This window comes from Accipiter gentilis, chromosome 7 (assembly GCF_929443795.1).
Source record: "Accipiter gentilis chromosome 7, bAccGen1.1, whole genome shotgun sequence".
Classification (NCBI taxonomy): Eukaryota; Metazoa; Chordata; class Aves; order Accipitriformes; family Accipitridae; genus Astur; species Astur gentilis.
Window position 1 is genome coordinate 5,475,515 of NC_064886.1, and position 12,567 is coordinate 5,488,081.

Here is a 12,567-nt window from a genome sequence, read left to right on the forward strand (position 1 = left end):
TGCTTTTGTTGAATGCATATTGAGGTTATTTGTACAATACAGCTGGAGTTTTAATTTTAGAAACTTTGATATTTTTAGAAATATCGAAATGCCTTTCCAAGAAGATAGTTTTGGATTCTTTAATTGTTAAAGAGTTCATGGGTGGACATAAGCTTAAACACAAAATGAGCATTATGCTTTACATAGTTTTTATGTTTTCATTATAGTCCATTAATGCAGGAGCAGGACCGCATGCCAATAGAGAGTGTGCCAGACAGAATTCCTGTTTACAATCGTATATATTTTTAAAGTATCTCTGTAGCAATGTATGTTTCTTATGTCACATTTTCAACTAATGAATGGGGCTTCACTTTTTTTAATCCTCATTCTTCATTTTCATGTTTTTTTGGAATTCAAATTACTGCCTTCTAAGTGTTGCTACATAGGAGTATGTAAACCTTTTGGTTACAGTCTAAAAGTTTTATTTCAAGGACTATTTCTTCAATAATAGGAAATAATTTTGATTTGATGCTACAGAAAATGAATTTTCTTGTAGTTTGATTTTACTCATTGGCAGCAGGCAGAACTAATCTTTTCGTACAATGTGTAAAGGCACTTTTTGGACTCCACTGCATGGAGGAGTTAAAAAAACCCAAAGCATGTTTTAATTTAAAAAATAAAAAAACCCAACCCAACAAACCAAAGGAAAAAAAATAATCACATGAGGGACAAAGCAATCTGCTTTACCAATCCACATTGTGAATGGCATATTCAATATTTTTGGCCATGTGCTAAATGAGGATTCCTTGCTTAGCCTTTTGTTTTAGCAATTAATTTTTTTATAGACCAGGGCAGGTGGATTAGTAAGAGGCCTTAAGGAAAAAGGATTAAGGTCATGATGTATTCATAGTGAACTTCATTGGTATGAACAAATTTAGGTCCTCTCTTTTATACAGATAAAATCAGTTGCTCTCACTAAAACAGCCAAACTCAGGCACTGGTAGACAGTATTCATGACTCATACCTAAATGTCTTACATTTAACTGGAATCTTTGTTAATGATGTTCTCTCTTCTTTTTCTTGGTCCAGAACATTTGTTGAGAACATCTTCTACCAGCAGGCCAGCATCTTTGCCAAGAGTACCCGCTATGGAAAGTGCCAAATCTATTTCTGGTAATATCACGCTTTTTGGATGATTAGTAAAGTGAGGAATTCTCATTTCAATGCTGTACTTACAGATCTACTTTGCTGGCATAACCTACAAATATTCTTCAGTATTACTTATAGTGGTTGCTGCACATTTGATGTTAACTTTGAATTTTAAAAAATAGACTTGCTAAATAGAAATTTACGTAGAGTATTAGTTTACTATCAAGCTGACATTTCAGTATCAGCAGTGGCTTCTAACAACAAATCTTCAAGATTTATAGCACAAAGTGTGATTCTGTGAAAGTGATACTTTCTGTAAAGTAGGGAGAACTAATTTAAGAGAAATACTTTTAAAAAACCCCTATATTTGAGTAGATGGTTTCAAGAAGAAAATGTGGTTTAGATCATTTTGATTTGTCCTAAAAAAAAAAAAAAAAAAAAAAATCCACCCAAAAGTGGTTTTTCCCAATTTCTTGTGTCTGGTATTTATAAATTAATGTACTTGCCCCAAGTTATTAGAAAATAAGTCTCTGATATATGTGGAGACTTGTATCTTTGATTTGCACAAACATAAACAATGGTGACTATTTAGGTATATAAGACAAACCTCATACTTTTAACTGGAAACTCTTCCATGTAGAGAAAACATAACCATTCCAAATTTGGTTTTACAGAGTATAATGCTTGTGCTTTCATTCATAAGAAAAATTTTTTGTCCTTTGATAAAATGAAGCAAGCTCTGTAGAATGTGGCTGAATGGTCTCAGGTCAATCTTTAATATGCTTGTTGATGATAATTAATGTCCAGAGGATCACATACATGCCAATTCTTGATTGAAATTAAGTGGAAATAAAGCAGCTGTCATCTCTAACCCATTTTGGGTTTGGTTTTCTTTTTCCTTAATTACTTGAAGCTTAGCAAGGTAACTACATGGACTAGAGAAAATTAAGTGGTTTAGTGTTAAAATTTCTTCTTGTTCATGAAATCCTTCAAATGAAGTAGCAGTATTCCATTAAGATACATTCATCAAGTTTTCTTTGCTTCAAGATACAAGCTTGATCGTAAACGTTGGTAGTACAGTCTAAATCCTTGATATTTCCTAAGTGGAAAATACCAAGAAAAATGTTGAAGCCTAGTATTGGGTATAGGTTTATATGCATGGTTTCTGAACTAATGCTTGTCGGAGAGCAAGAATAAGTTTGAAAGTTTTTATGTTTGCAAATGATAAATGTATGGGCGTTTTCCCACTTAGTCTCTCGAAGAAGTAGTGAAGAAATCAAGCGGGATATCAGTGCACCTGATGGAGCATCTCCAGCATCTCTCATGGCAATGGGTACCACCTCACCACAGCTGTCACTCTCATCTTCTCCTACGGCATCAGTCACCCCTACTACCAGAAGTCGAATAAGGTAAAAACCCTTTTTTGTGGTACACTGAAATGTGTTAATTTCATAGCTCTTTGTCTGCATATATCTAGCATACGATATTGGCACTAAGACCGCAGACTCTACTGCCACCCATACCATAATGATCTTCAGTAATCTTTGAGAGCTTCGGAAAGTGTTTTCTGCAGCTCAGTATATGTTTTAAAAGTTAGATCAGAAGTTAGGCTTTTTAGAGCTTATGAGATTAGTACCAAAACTTTGTGCTCCACTAGAAAACCAAGCTAAGTCATGTTGCTAAATAATAACCCCATATCAGTTAAAAATACCATGAAACCAAATTCAAGGAATGAGCTTACGGCATGTTGAACAAATATTTCAGAGTGGCTTGGACCCAGGGAGACCGCATGATAAACCTTAACTTTTGTAATTGCAGCTGAAGACAAAGAGCAACATGACTAGGTCTTAGTTCCAGACACTGCCAAGTCTTCTAAATAGCCATGAATGAATGGGCCTGGGTTATTTGTCCCACAGATGAAATCATAATGCAAGGCTATGTAACAAATGGCCAGGCAATGCCCTTTCATTAGTAAGATAAAAAGATAAGTCTGTGATAAATTTAAAACTTTTTCTATCTGTAGTGTTATCAAAGGACTTCAAAGTATTTAAGCCTCATGTTATGCACGTGAAGTATGTACTTAGCCCTGCTTCATAGATTGGGAAACTGGCAGACAAAGGTTAAATGACTTTCTCAAGACCATTTAATACAGAGCTTCCTGACAAAGCTTTTTTACAGCAGAAATATTAAACCCTTAATATTCTGAGACATTTGCAATATGTAATAATTACATTATAAAATTGTGAAGTTACTTACAGCTGTGGGTGCTATTGAAAATTATTTCCCTGAAATCAGCTGAGGCATGCCTCAGTGGTGCTCTCCTTTCACTGTGCAGAAATTAAATTGAGTTTGGATCTGTGGGTGCTTTACCAGCAGCAATTAATATTGTGTGTGTTAGCATCTAAATTTAGATCAAGTACATCCAGGGGGAAAAAAAAAATAAAAAAATAAAAGAATAAAACACCTGTATATGAACTTTGAACTGGTAATGTATAAAATTGCATTGATGGCAGCCTGCAGACTGTAGCAAATAGCATGGCAATTTTCATGGTAAAATTGTACAGTTATAATTATGATATCATTACTATGCCATCTGACCATTGACTGCAATGCTGAGCGCTACAGGAAGACTTAAAAGTGGAATCTGCAGCAGTGGGTGTGTGGTGATGAGCACACTCTTTGGAACTGTCCTCAGCGTGTCACTGCTGGACTTCAATTTGATATGTGATCAGGTTTCTCTTTTTTTCCCCTACCTTTTTCTGAAAGTTGTTGTAAAATAAACAGTTATGGCTGTAGTTCACTAAAACAAATACTTGGCAGTTTACTGTTCCTTGTTCTAGTTGGAAGCTTTGTTGGCTCTTTGATTTGGAATACAGTTGACCTAATATACTAACTTGTAAGATTTATATGTCAAACCATTTCTCATTGTCTCCATACAACTTATGCCAATTTATTTTCTTCAGGAGTGTTTTCATCACTGTAAGAACCTGATATAAACCATGTGCTCTTACTGGAATTTGAGAACAGGCTGTACAGCTCCCACATGGCTAAACAGTATGCTTAGCATAAAGAGAGGGAGCTTTTAATCTGAGTTCTCGTATGTTGTCCCAAATCTCTGTTCTAAAGTTCTCATAGTGTTGCATAATCTTTCGTTGTAGATTGAATATGCAATCTTGTTATTTATTTCAATTACCAATGGAAAAAATACATCAGTTTGGGTTGTTGAAATATGTACTGATTTAAGAACTGAAGTACAGAATTTCTTGAAGCATCATTCTGAGTGTATGGTGCCTATGAAGTTTAGATAGAGTAACCTATCCAGATAATTTCTTTCATATTGAAAATATACAATTAGCAATTTCCTTGTCATGTTAAATCTCTCTGAGATTAGCAGTTAGGTTTGAAGGCTCATACTGTTATCTTTCATGCTGAAAGATACTTACTGTTTTCTGTTTATTGTTCTGCTATGCATGTATTTTCATGGATGCTTCAAATGTTACCTCTATTGCAAATTGCAATATATATACTTAAGATTAGTGCCTTAGAAGATTTGGGTTTATGTTGGCATATGTTCTCTTCTTTTATGCTTTGAGTGACAGATGCTGTCACTCAACAGTCTCTGGTGTTCCACTGGTAGCACACATGCATGAAGAAAACTGCAATCCCTGGATGCTTTCTTTTCCCCTAGCAGGACCTGGAGAATTGCTACCCGTAAATCTGCAGCAGAGGAATCCACTGAGAATACTATGTGTTTCCACATTCCACCCCTCTTTCCAGTCACCAAATGGGTTATAAAGAGCAATGAATTGAAGATTTGAGAGTGAATGTATACAATCTGTATATCTTTTTGGAAATATCCAAAAGGGGTAACTTAGGGTATCATCTTTGTGGATGTTGTGAGAATCTTGGTTACATCTGCATAGAACTCTTTAAAAAATGGTAGATGAGGAAGTCTTTGCAGTATGGATTCACTGATAGCTATCTTATTTTAATTTTCCAAATGGAAATTATTAAAAATAAGAACAACTGCTGGCACACTTTATATCCAGTAGCTAAGCTCCATAATGGTGTAATACCTAGTCATTTTGTCAAAGACTGTTCACTGGAGTATCTATAGAAATACTGATTCATGTAACTAGCCCACTACAAAAGTATTAACCTCTATAACGTATATTTCCTAAGCTAAGCACTCATTTCTGAAGCCTGGTAAAGAGATGCTTGTAATGTAAGACTTGTGTGAAAGAATGGCCAACTTGGATATGATCATTCTTTTCTTCCCCAATCTTTCCTTAAAGAAAAAATTACTTAAGATAGCTTGACAGACTGGAAGTGAAATTAATTGATAGCTTTTATTGTGCCAGTTTATCAAATGGCAGATCAGCCTAGTTAGATCTCCCTCCTCTTTTTTGAGAACTCCACATCTCAGGCAAATGTTCTGTTAGTAACACCATGCTGCTTATATGCAAACTTGTTGTTTCAAGGTGACATTTGTAATCAGCCATGAGATGCAAAAGAGATAGCATCAGTTTATTCTCTTTCTAAATACAAAATAAAGTCACTTGAGTTAGTTTAATGATTTGAGCTGGAACTTACCATGTTGTGAGTTTAATTTTCTGAACTCTTAGAAAAAGTATCATTGAGGTTGAAAGACTTAGGAAAAAAAGTTTAAAGGAAAAAGAAGGATGATTTGCTAATGAAAGAATTACTCCAAAATAACTCTTAGGCCTCTGCAGGTATTTCTGTGTATTCTGTTTTTCAGTCAGTAGTGCTGTACCCTACTGCTTTCACTGTGACAATAATTTGTCTTTTTTTTATTTATTTATTTAAGCTTTTACACTGTGTATTTCTGTTGTAAAAGATACGTTACAAGCTCGAAGTTGCACTTCTGCTTTGTTCTTAGGGAAGAGAGGAAAGATCCCTTGTCTGCCCTAGCAAGAGAATATGGAGGATCCAAAAGAAATGCCTTGCTGAAGTGGTGCCAGAAAAAAACAGAAGGATATCAGGTAACTGTAGAGCTGTTTAACGTAGCTGCAACACATTAGAATCTGCCAATGGCATAAACCAGGCTGCTCCACAGTTGACTGCATAGATTGCAATGGCACTGGTATGTACTGTACTCTCTTCTTGGAACACATGCTACGAGTCCTAACCTAAGTAACATTAATAGCTCTTTAGTCACTTTGCTCCATGTCGATGATAGCTTTTTTCTTAAGGGGGCAGCTGACCTCCTATTGAGGCACTTTAAGACAGCCTTTTACAGATTATACTTTTGAAACTGTAACTGAAACTTTAGCAACTTTAAGGTTTAAATTAATTTTTCCCAAATGCAGTTAGAGTACCATTTCTCAGATTTCAGAGATATTGTTTTGATAGGTAATTAGTATAGGGTTTATTGGATCTTTCAGTGTGCTCCCATTTAGTCTCTATTTAGGGACAGTTTGTTTTGTGAAGGTTGCATTGTCTTGCATTTTGAACTTGGCTTTCTGCTGTGGTTCCAGACTTTTTTTTCAGTTAGTCCAAATGTTATCAGAAGCCAAAAGAACTAACAAGATAACTATCCAGAGTTCTCCTGATTACATTATTTTTTCAAAAGAATAGTGGCTTCAGCGAACTAAACCAGGATGTTAATAGTCTGACCATGATGTATTTGTTTGGTTAACTTGCATTGAAAGTGTTTGGAGTTCCCAACACAATCCTCAGTTTAAGAACCTTTACTCTTTCCATGACTTGAGACTCACAATGCAGGAGGAAGTTGAGAACCGCATAACAGGATGATTGCCCATCCATAGGAAAAGTCGTCTTTCAGTACAATGGACAGGCTTGTGATATAAGCCCTTCCCCCCTCTTCCTGTGGCACGTCTAGTACTAAACTGTGCTATTTCTGAGGATAAGCTTCTTTGTGGAAAGAGCCTTTCTCCTTCCCCACCTTTTAAAAAAGGCAGGATGTTATATTTCTTTATAAATCCTCTAAAACTGAATGCAAAAATATTTTCCTATATTGTCTTGAAATGAAAGATGAATTTGACAGCTTCCTTATCTGGTTAAGGAAAAGTAATAGAAAGTATTCCAAACTTTTCATTCTATAGTTGTGTGCACATGCAAGAGCATGCTTTTGTTTATATAGATTGCTGCTTATAATTACTTGAGTTTTATAAGCACTAGTAGAATAGATTTTGAGACTTAATATGTTTGCTTCAACAACTGTAATATGGTTCTCTGCTTGTGTTGCTACTGAGAAACCATAGCATATAGCATCTGTAGAACCGATGCATGCCTTCTTCTGAAAGAGTAAGATAATATCAGGACGTTATATTAAGTTAGGTTTTGGAGAAGAATGTCTTTTGCTTTAGGCACACTCATTATTCATTTCTTTGTTGCACAGAATTTGATTATTTTCAGCATCCCCTGAAATTAAATTCTGGTTAAACACCATGCTAGTGGTGTTCTATTGTTTTAAACAGATCTAGCATTGTATTCACTGTGAGTAGTACTTACCCAGCTTTCTGGCATCTCAACAATGTTATCAATACCAGATAAAGATTTTTCTTTTTAATTGAAGCTTTGCTTAGTTTTAATTTTATTTTAAAATTACGTGGATTCAAAACCGACAAGCAGTAAACAAGCATCAGAATAGTGAACATCTTCCTTCCTCATTAAATCCCCCTTAAGGTAGTATAGCTCTCTTCCTCCTTCCCCATCACCCAAATATTGACAGGGTACCTTTTCTTACCTTCAGCTCCTCCTAGTGTCTTATACTCTGCCACAGTTCCCTTTTATCCCCAGCATTTCCCATACTTAGAACTTCTACTTTTCTTCTATACCACTGTTTGCTTTTGTTTGGCTTAGCATCTGGGCAAGAGCCAGCACATGCTTTTTAGAGCTACCTGCATGCTGACTGACCAGCCATCTTCTGTCTCTGAGCGGCTGCATGAGCCACACAGAAGAGTCCTAAATATCCCAGCCTTTTCCTCTGTAGTAATAGCAGTAGGTCCACTTGCTGTCTAGTCACCAATTTCTATCCTATTACCAATTTAAATCAAAGTTATCTATTACTTATTTAGTTACAGATATAACAGGTTAAAGGAAAAAAACTTGCAAATTGAGTCTGTAACAAGTTCTAAAATGACCTGGAAGAGTGTAACCATGATTTGGAAACAAGGAAAAGAAAAAGGAAGTCTTAGAAGTCTTTTGTTTCAGAATAATTATTTTGTTAATTTTGTCCTATTCATATTATATCAATCTGTTTCTAATGCAATTCTAATTAAACTACCAATATTTAAGTAACACTCAGCCCTGTAAGCCAGTATTTTTCAAGTATGTGTTTGCCAACATGGAAAGATGTGTTTACTTCTTCATCAGTTGCCAACAACAATCACTTTTTTTTGGCCTAGTTTTCCCCCTCTCACCTAGAGTTGATGTCTCACAGCTGTAGTTTTTTATGCATACATGTATGTAAAGTATTTATAGAAAATTATTTCAGCTCTTGGTGTTTCATACAGAAGATGAAACCATGCACGTTGAGTTAAAGCCCCATTTCTAGCAGACCCATGTTTGCTGCTGGCATTGTTTTACCTTTCATTTCTGCGATTATATTTTGCACTGGATGTTGATAATAGTTGAATTTCTGGTTTACACATGGACTGATCAAGTAATCACACAAAGCGAGATACAAATCTTAATTTCAAAAATTTTGTTTAAAGTGTACAGAGTTATAGGTGGCTTAAAATGTTAAAAACAAGGTATGATGTAGTTGGCTTACCCTTATTAATGAGCAGCAGCATACGATTAAACATTATTCTCTTTGTAGGCCAGCTGTAGCTCTTGAGCTGCTTTTTATTCCATGTGTTGAAAATACTAAAGAAGGAAAAAAACCCAACCAAACCCCACCAAAACACACCAAGGTCTGTACTCTTTCACAGAGAGAAGGTTTCCTTTATTCACAAGATACTTGTTGAGAATACAATACTACTTAATTGCTTGGTACAAGTAGTAGGTTTTTTTGTCTGCTTAAGTAAAATGGAATAATAACAACTTCTGCTCTCCTATCCCCTCTAAGAAATTACTTTCAAGCTTATGATTAAAAGTCTTAAGTATCTCTGCTTTAGAAGCTTCAAATTTTGTGAATGCCAAATAATTCAAAGATGATAGTGTGGTGAAGCTCTATTTCACCCCATTATAGTGGAAGGATTTGATTTAAAGTCCTTCATGCACATTCACAGACGTTTAAACCAAACTGCTCTTTCCACCTCTGACAAATATATAGTTCATATAGCAGAATTTTTAAAGTTATCTTAAGACTCTCTTTTGTGAATGCATTATGATAAACAAGCTAATACCTAACCCTGTTAAAAAGACTATAATAAATTCCTTCCTTGTACAGTTTTCTTGATTTATTCAAGCAAATTTGGAAGGGAATAAATGAATAGATTTCTTGAAATGTAGTTGTTAAATAATATTTAACTGTGTTCCAAATCTGATATTTTTAAAGAGTAGCTCAATAACAAAAGTAAGGTTAAAATAGCCAATGAAAAGAAGAGAAATCTTACTATGTTGTTGCTTTTAATATACATGCTGTCTGAATGTTGTTTGCAAGCAGAATTTCTCCTTGAAGCTTAAGTCTGGAGAATGGTGATCTGCAGAAGGTCATTGCAGAACTAACAGCAGGCAGGTTCTGTATTAACTTTCATCTAGAGCCTGTTCAGTCTAGACAGTATTGCACTCACTAAGTTACTGAGTTTAATTATATACAGGGCTGAACAGATCCCTAAGCCATGAAAGAGGAGAGTTGCTCTCTTAAGATAAGGGTGGGGTTTTTTTAAGCATTTAGATAAAGGAGGAGCAAATCACCTTTAGTTTTCAGATGAACAGGCAAAAATACTTGAAATTTGATAATGTGTTAGCTTTGCTCAGGATCTGACATACTGATTCAGAGTACAGTGCCAACTGCTGCATTTTCCAGAGAAAGAGAATCCTCCTGACTCTTCTAAAATATATGCAGTGTCATAAAACTGTCATAAATTCCAGATATCTTCAAAGCATAAAGTAATCCCATCCAGCTGTTATAGAGCATTTACCCTAACTGGAACACAGCTACTTTCATTTTGAGGACACAACTAATAAAAGTCCAAAAAAGGATGTGAACATGCATGTTTCGTGTTAAGAAGGGGACCAATAAACAGGATACACACAGCCTTACCCATTCTTATCTACAGCAATATTTCAATTTATTTTCCATTTTTTGTCAGCATTCTCAGAGATAATTTGCTTCCAGAAGTCTGACACCAAAAAAGCAATTGTCACAAGATAGCAGCAAGAATAGACTAAATTTTTTCTTAACCTTCCTTTAAGCTTTCCTTGCTTCCTAATTACAGATACACTGGAAGAGCTCCTTAATGTAGTCTTGCAGTACCTGCCCTCTAATTCATGCAATGCTGCTTTTTTTCTGCAAAGACCACCTAATTTTTACCTCCTATACAGATCAAAGCTACATGTCTTACAAAAGATTTAAAACTTACTATCTACATGGCAGCAATAAACAATAAAATTGTTTAGCAGTTGAGCAGTGTGATTGAGTATGAATGTATGTGTACCTAATGCAATGGTGAATTGCACCTTGAAATCAAGCAATGCTTTCATTTGTACTCAATAAGTGTAGAATAACAAAGCTAGAGGTAAAAGATGGTTCAGGTTGCTTTTTTTTAAACCTGCTCCTATATACACGTCTTTATCAACACTAAGCTAGATCATATTCTACTCAAAGTATTATATTGATTTTTTTAAAAAGCACAAAAAGAAGGCAAGACTGTGTGCTTATGTAAGCCTATGTTCAAATAATGATTCCAGGGTGTGCATGCTTTCACTGGTGCTATCTGGTTGATTCATCAAAGTAGTCAGGCTGCCAAAACACTTCTCTCCTTGGTTTAAGCTGTGATGCTTTAGCCAAAAACTGTTGAGTTAAGGAAGGACATGCTTCCTTTTTCTGTTTGGATTGGATTCTGATACAAGAGAAATGTCAACTTGTTAGACTTAATTACGACAAAATTTAGAATAAATTATGAAGCTGTCTGTATCTCTGTAAGTGCTTCAAATGTTAATGTCTGAAGCTGTTAGGGGTTGGTATTTTTGAGAATGACTGTTCCTTTTATAGTTCTTTTTTGTGCCAAAACTGAAAAATATCATGTCTTTGGTATGGAAAGAAACATTAATGGTCAATATTTAAGGGTTTTGATGGTTTATATTTGCCATTTACTGCCTTTTCAGAAGCTGGGATTGAAGAGGCAGTAGTTAGGACTGCTGTTAAGTCTATTCCAGAAATACTTTTATGTTCTCACCTACTGCTAAAAGTACTGATAGCCTCAGCTTTAATCAATGATTTGAGAATCAGTGAATCCTGATTCAATGGAGTGTGGATAGCAGTTATTTTCTAGTTTACCTTTCTAATTTTTTTTAACAGATACTATTTTGTGTGTGTATGTGTCTTTTTAAAAGCTTTTAAAACCTTTTTAGTAGTAACTTTCTGCCATGGTAGGAAGCCTGCCAAGGTCTGTACACTTAAACCTCAAATCTTGTTTTAATGGTTTAATATATTATAGTACAGGATCGTATTAATGCTTTTGCTTTCTCAGCCCACTTATTTCATTAACTAATACAACAGAGACAGAGACACATGTTTTTATTTTCCCCATGTCTTGACTCATTTGTGAGCCAAACTGAGTTAGGATGTGGGAACCTCTCCCCCTTGTGCAGAGCAAGGGATGGAGAAATAGCTGCTATGCAGTATGCTCCTCTGCTCAAATTGTAATATACATAGTTCAGGGAGATTGAAGACAGCTGTGGATATGTCTGCTGAAGACATAGTTAAAATATCTTTGTTCTTAATTTGTAACTCTAAGTTAGAAGCCATGTTTTCTATAGTCGGGTTTTTTGGTGTTTGCAGGATTTTTTTTTTTAGCTGTAGAGTTTTCAGGGAACAGGGCGGGGAGGAAAAAAAGTTGAATTACTGGGTTATAATAGTTAATATCCGTTTCTTGCTTTTTAAAAAGAAAAGGTATTTTCACTGACTATAGAAGACCTGTAGTTAATTTGGGATTGTTGCAAAAAGCAAAAGGAGACAATTTAAAAATTAGCACTACACTGGTTAAAAATACTTTTAAATTGTCAATTCTAGAAAAGTCATAGTTTGGGAGAGACCTTAGACTGATGTTATGCAGAGCCCTGTTAAGCAGTCTAGAATGTTTCTAGTGAGGGGGATTCCTCCACTTCTCTGGGCAACCTGTTCCAATGCTTAATTGTTTCAAGGTGAAGACTTTTTGCTTATATCCAGACAGAATTTCCATGGGAAAAAAATTGCGTCTGTTGCATCTACTCCTGTCAGCATGCGTCCTTGTGAAGAAAATACCTCCATCTTCTCTATAACTGCCTCTTAGGCACTGGACGACT

At 35.3% G+C, this 12,567-nt stretch overlaps 1 protein-coding gene across 4 annotated transcripts in view; it reads left to right on the plus strand.

The window, feature by feature from the left end:
• SPECC1L (sperm antigen with calponin homology and coiled-coil domains 1 like) overlaps positions 1-12,567 on the plus strand; it is a 69,096-nt gene that overhangs the window by 45,857 nt on the left and 10,672 nt on the right. For all 4 annotated transcript variants that reach the window (XM_049804234.1, XM_049804232.1, XM_049804230.1 and 1 more), the window contains exons 11-13: positions 1,069-1,152; positions 2,381-2,537; positions 6,029-6,131. In XM_049804234.1, coding sequence (XP_049660191.1) covers positions 1,069-1,152; positions 2,381-2,537; positions 6,029-6,131 — 344 coding nt within the window. The remainder of the gene's footprint in view (positions 1-1,068; positions 1,153-2,380; positions 2,538-6,028; positions 6,132-12,567) is intronic.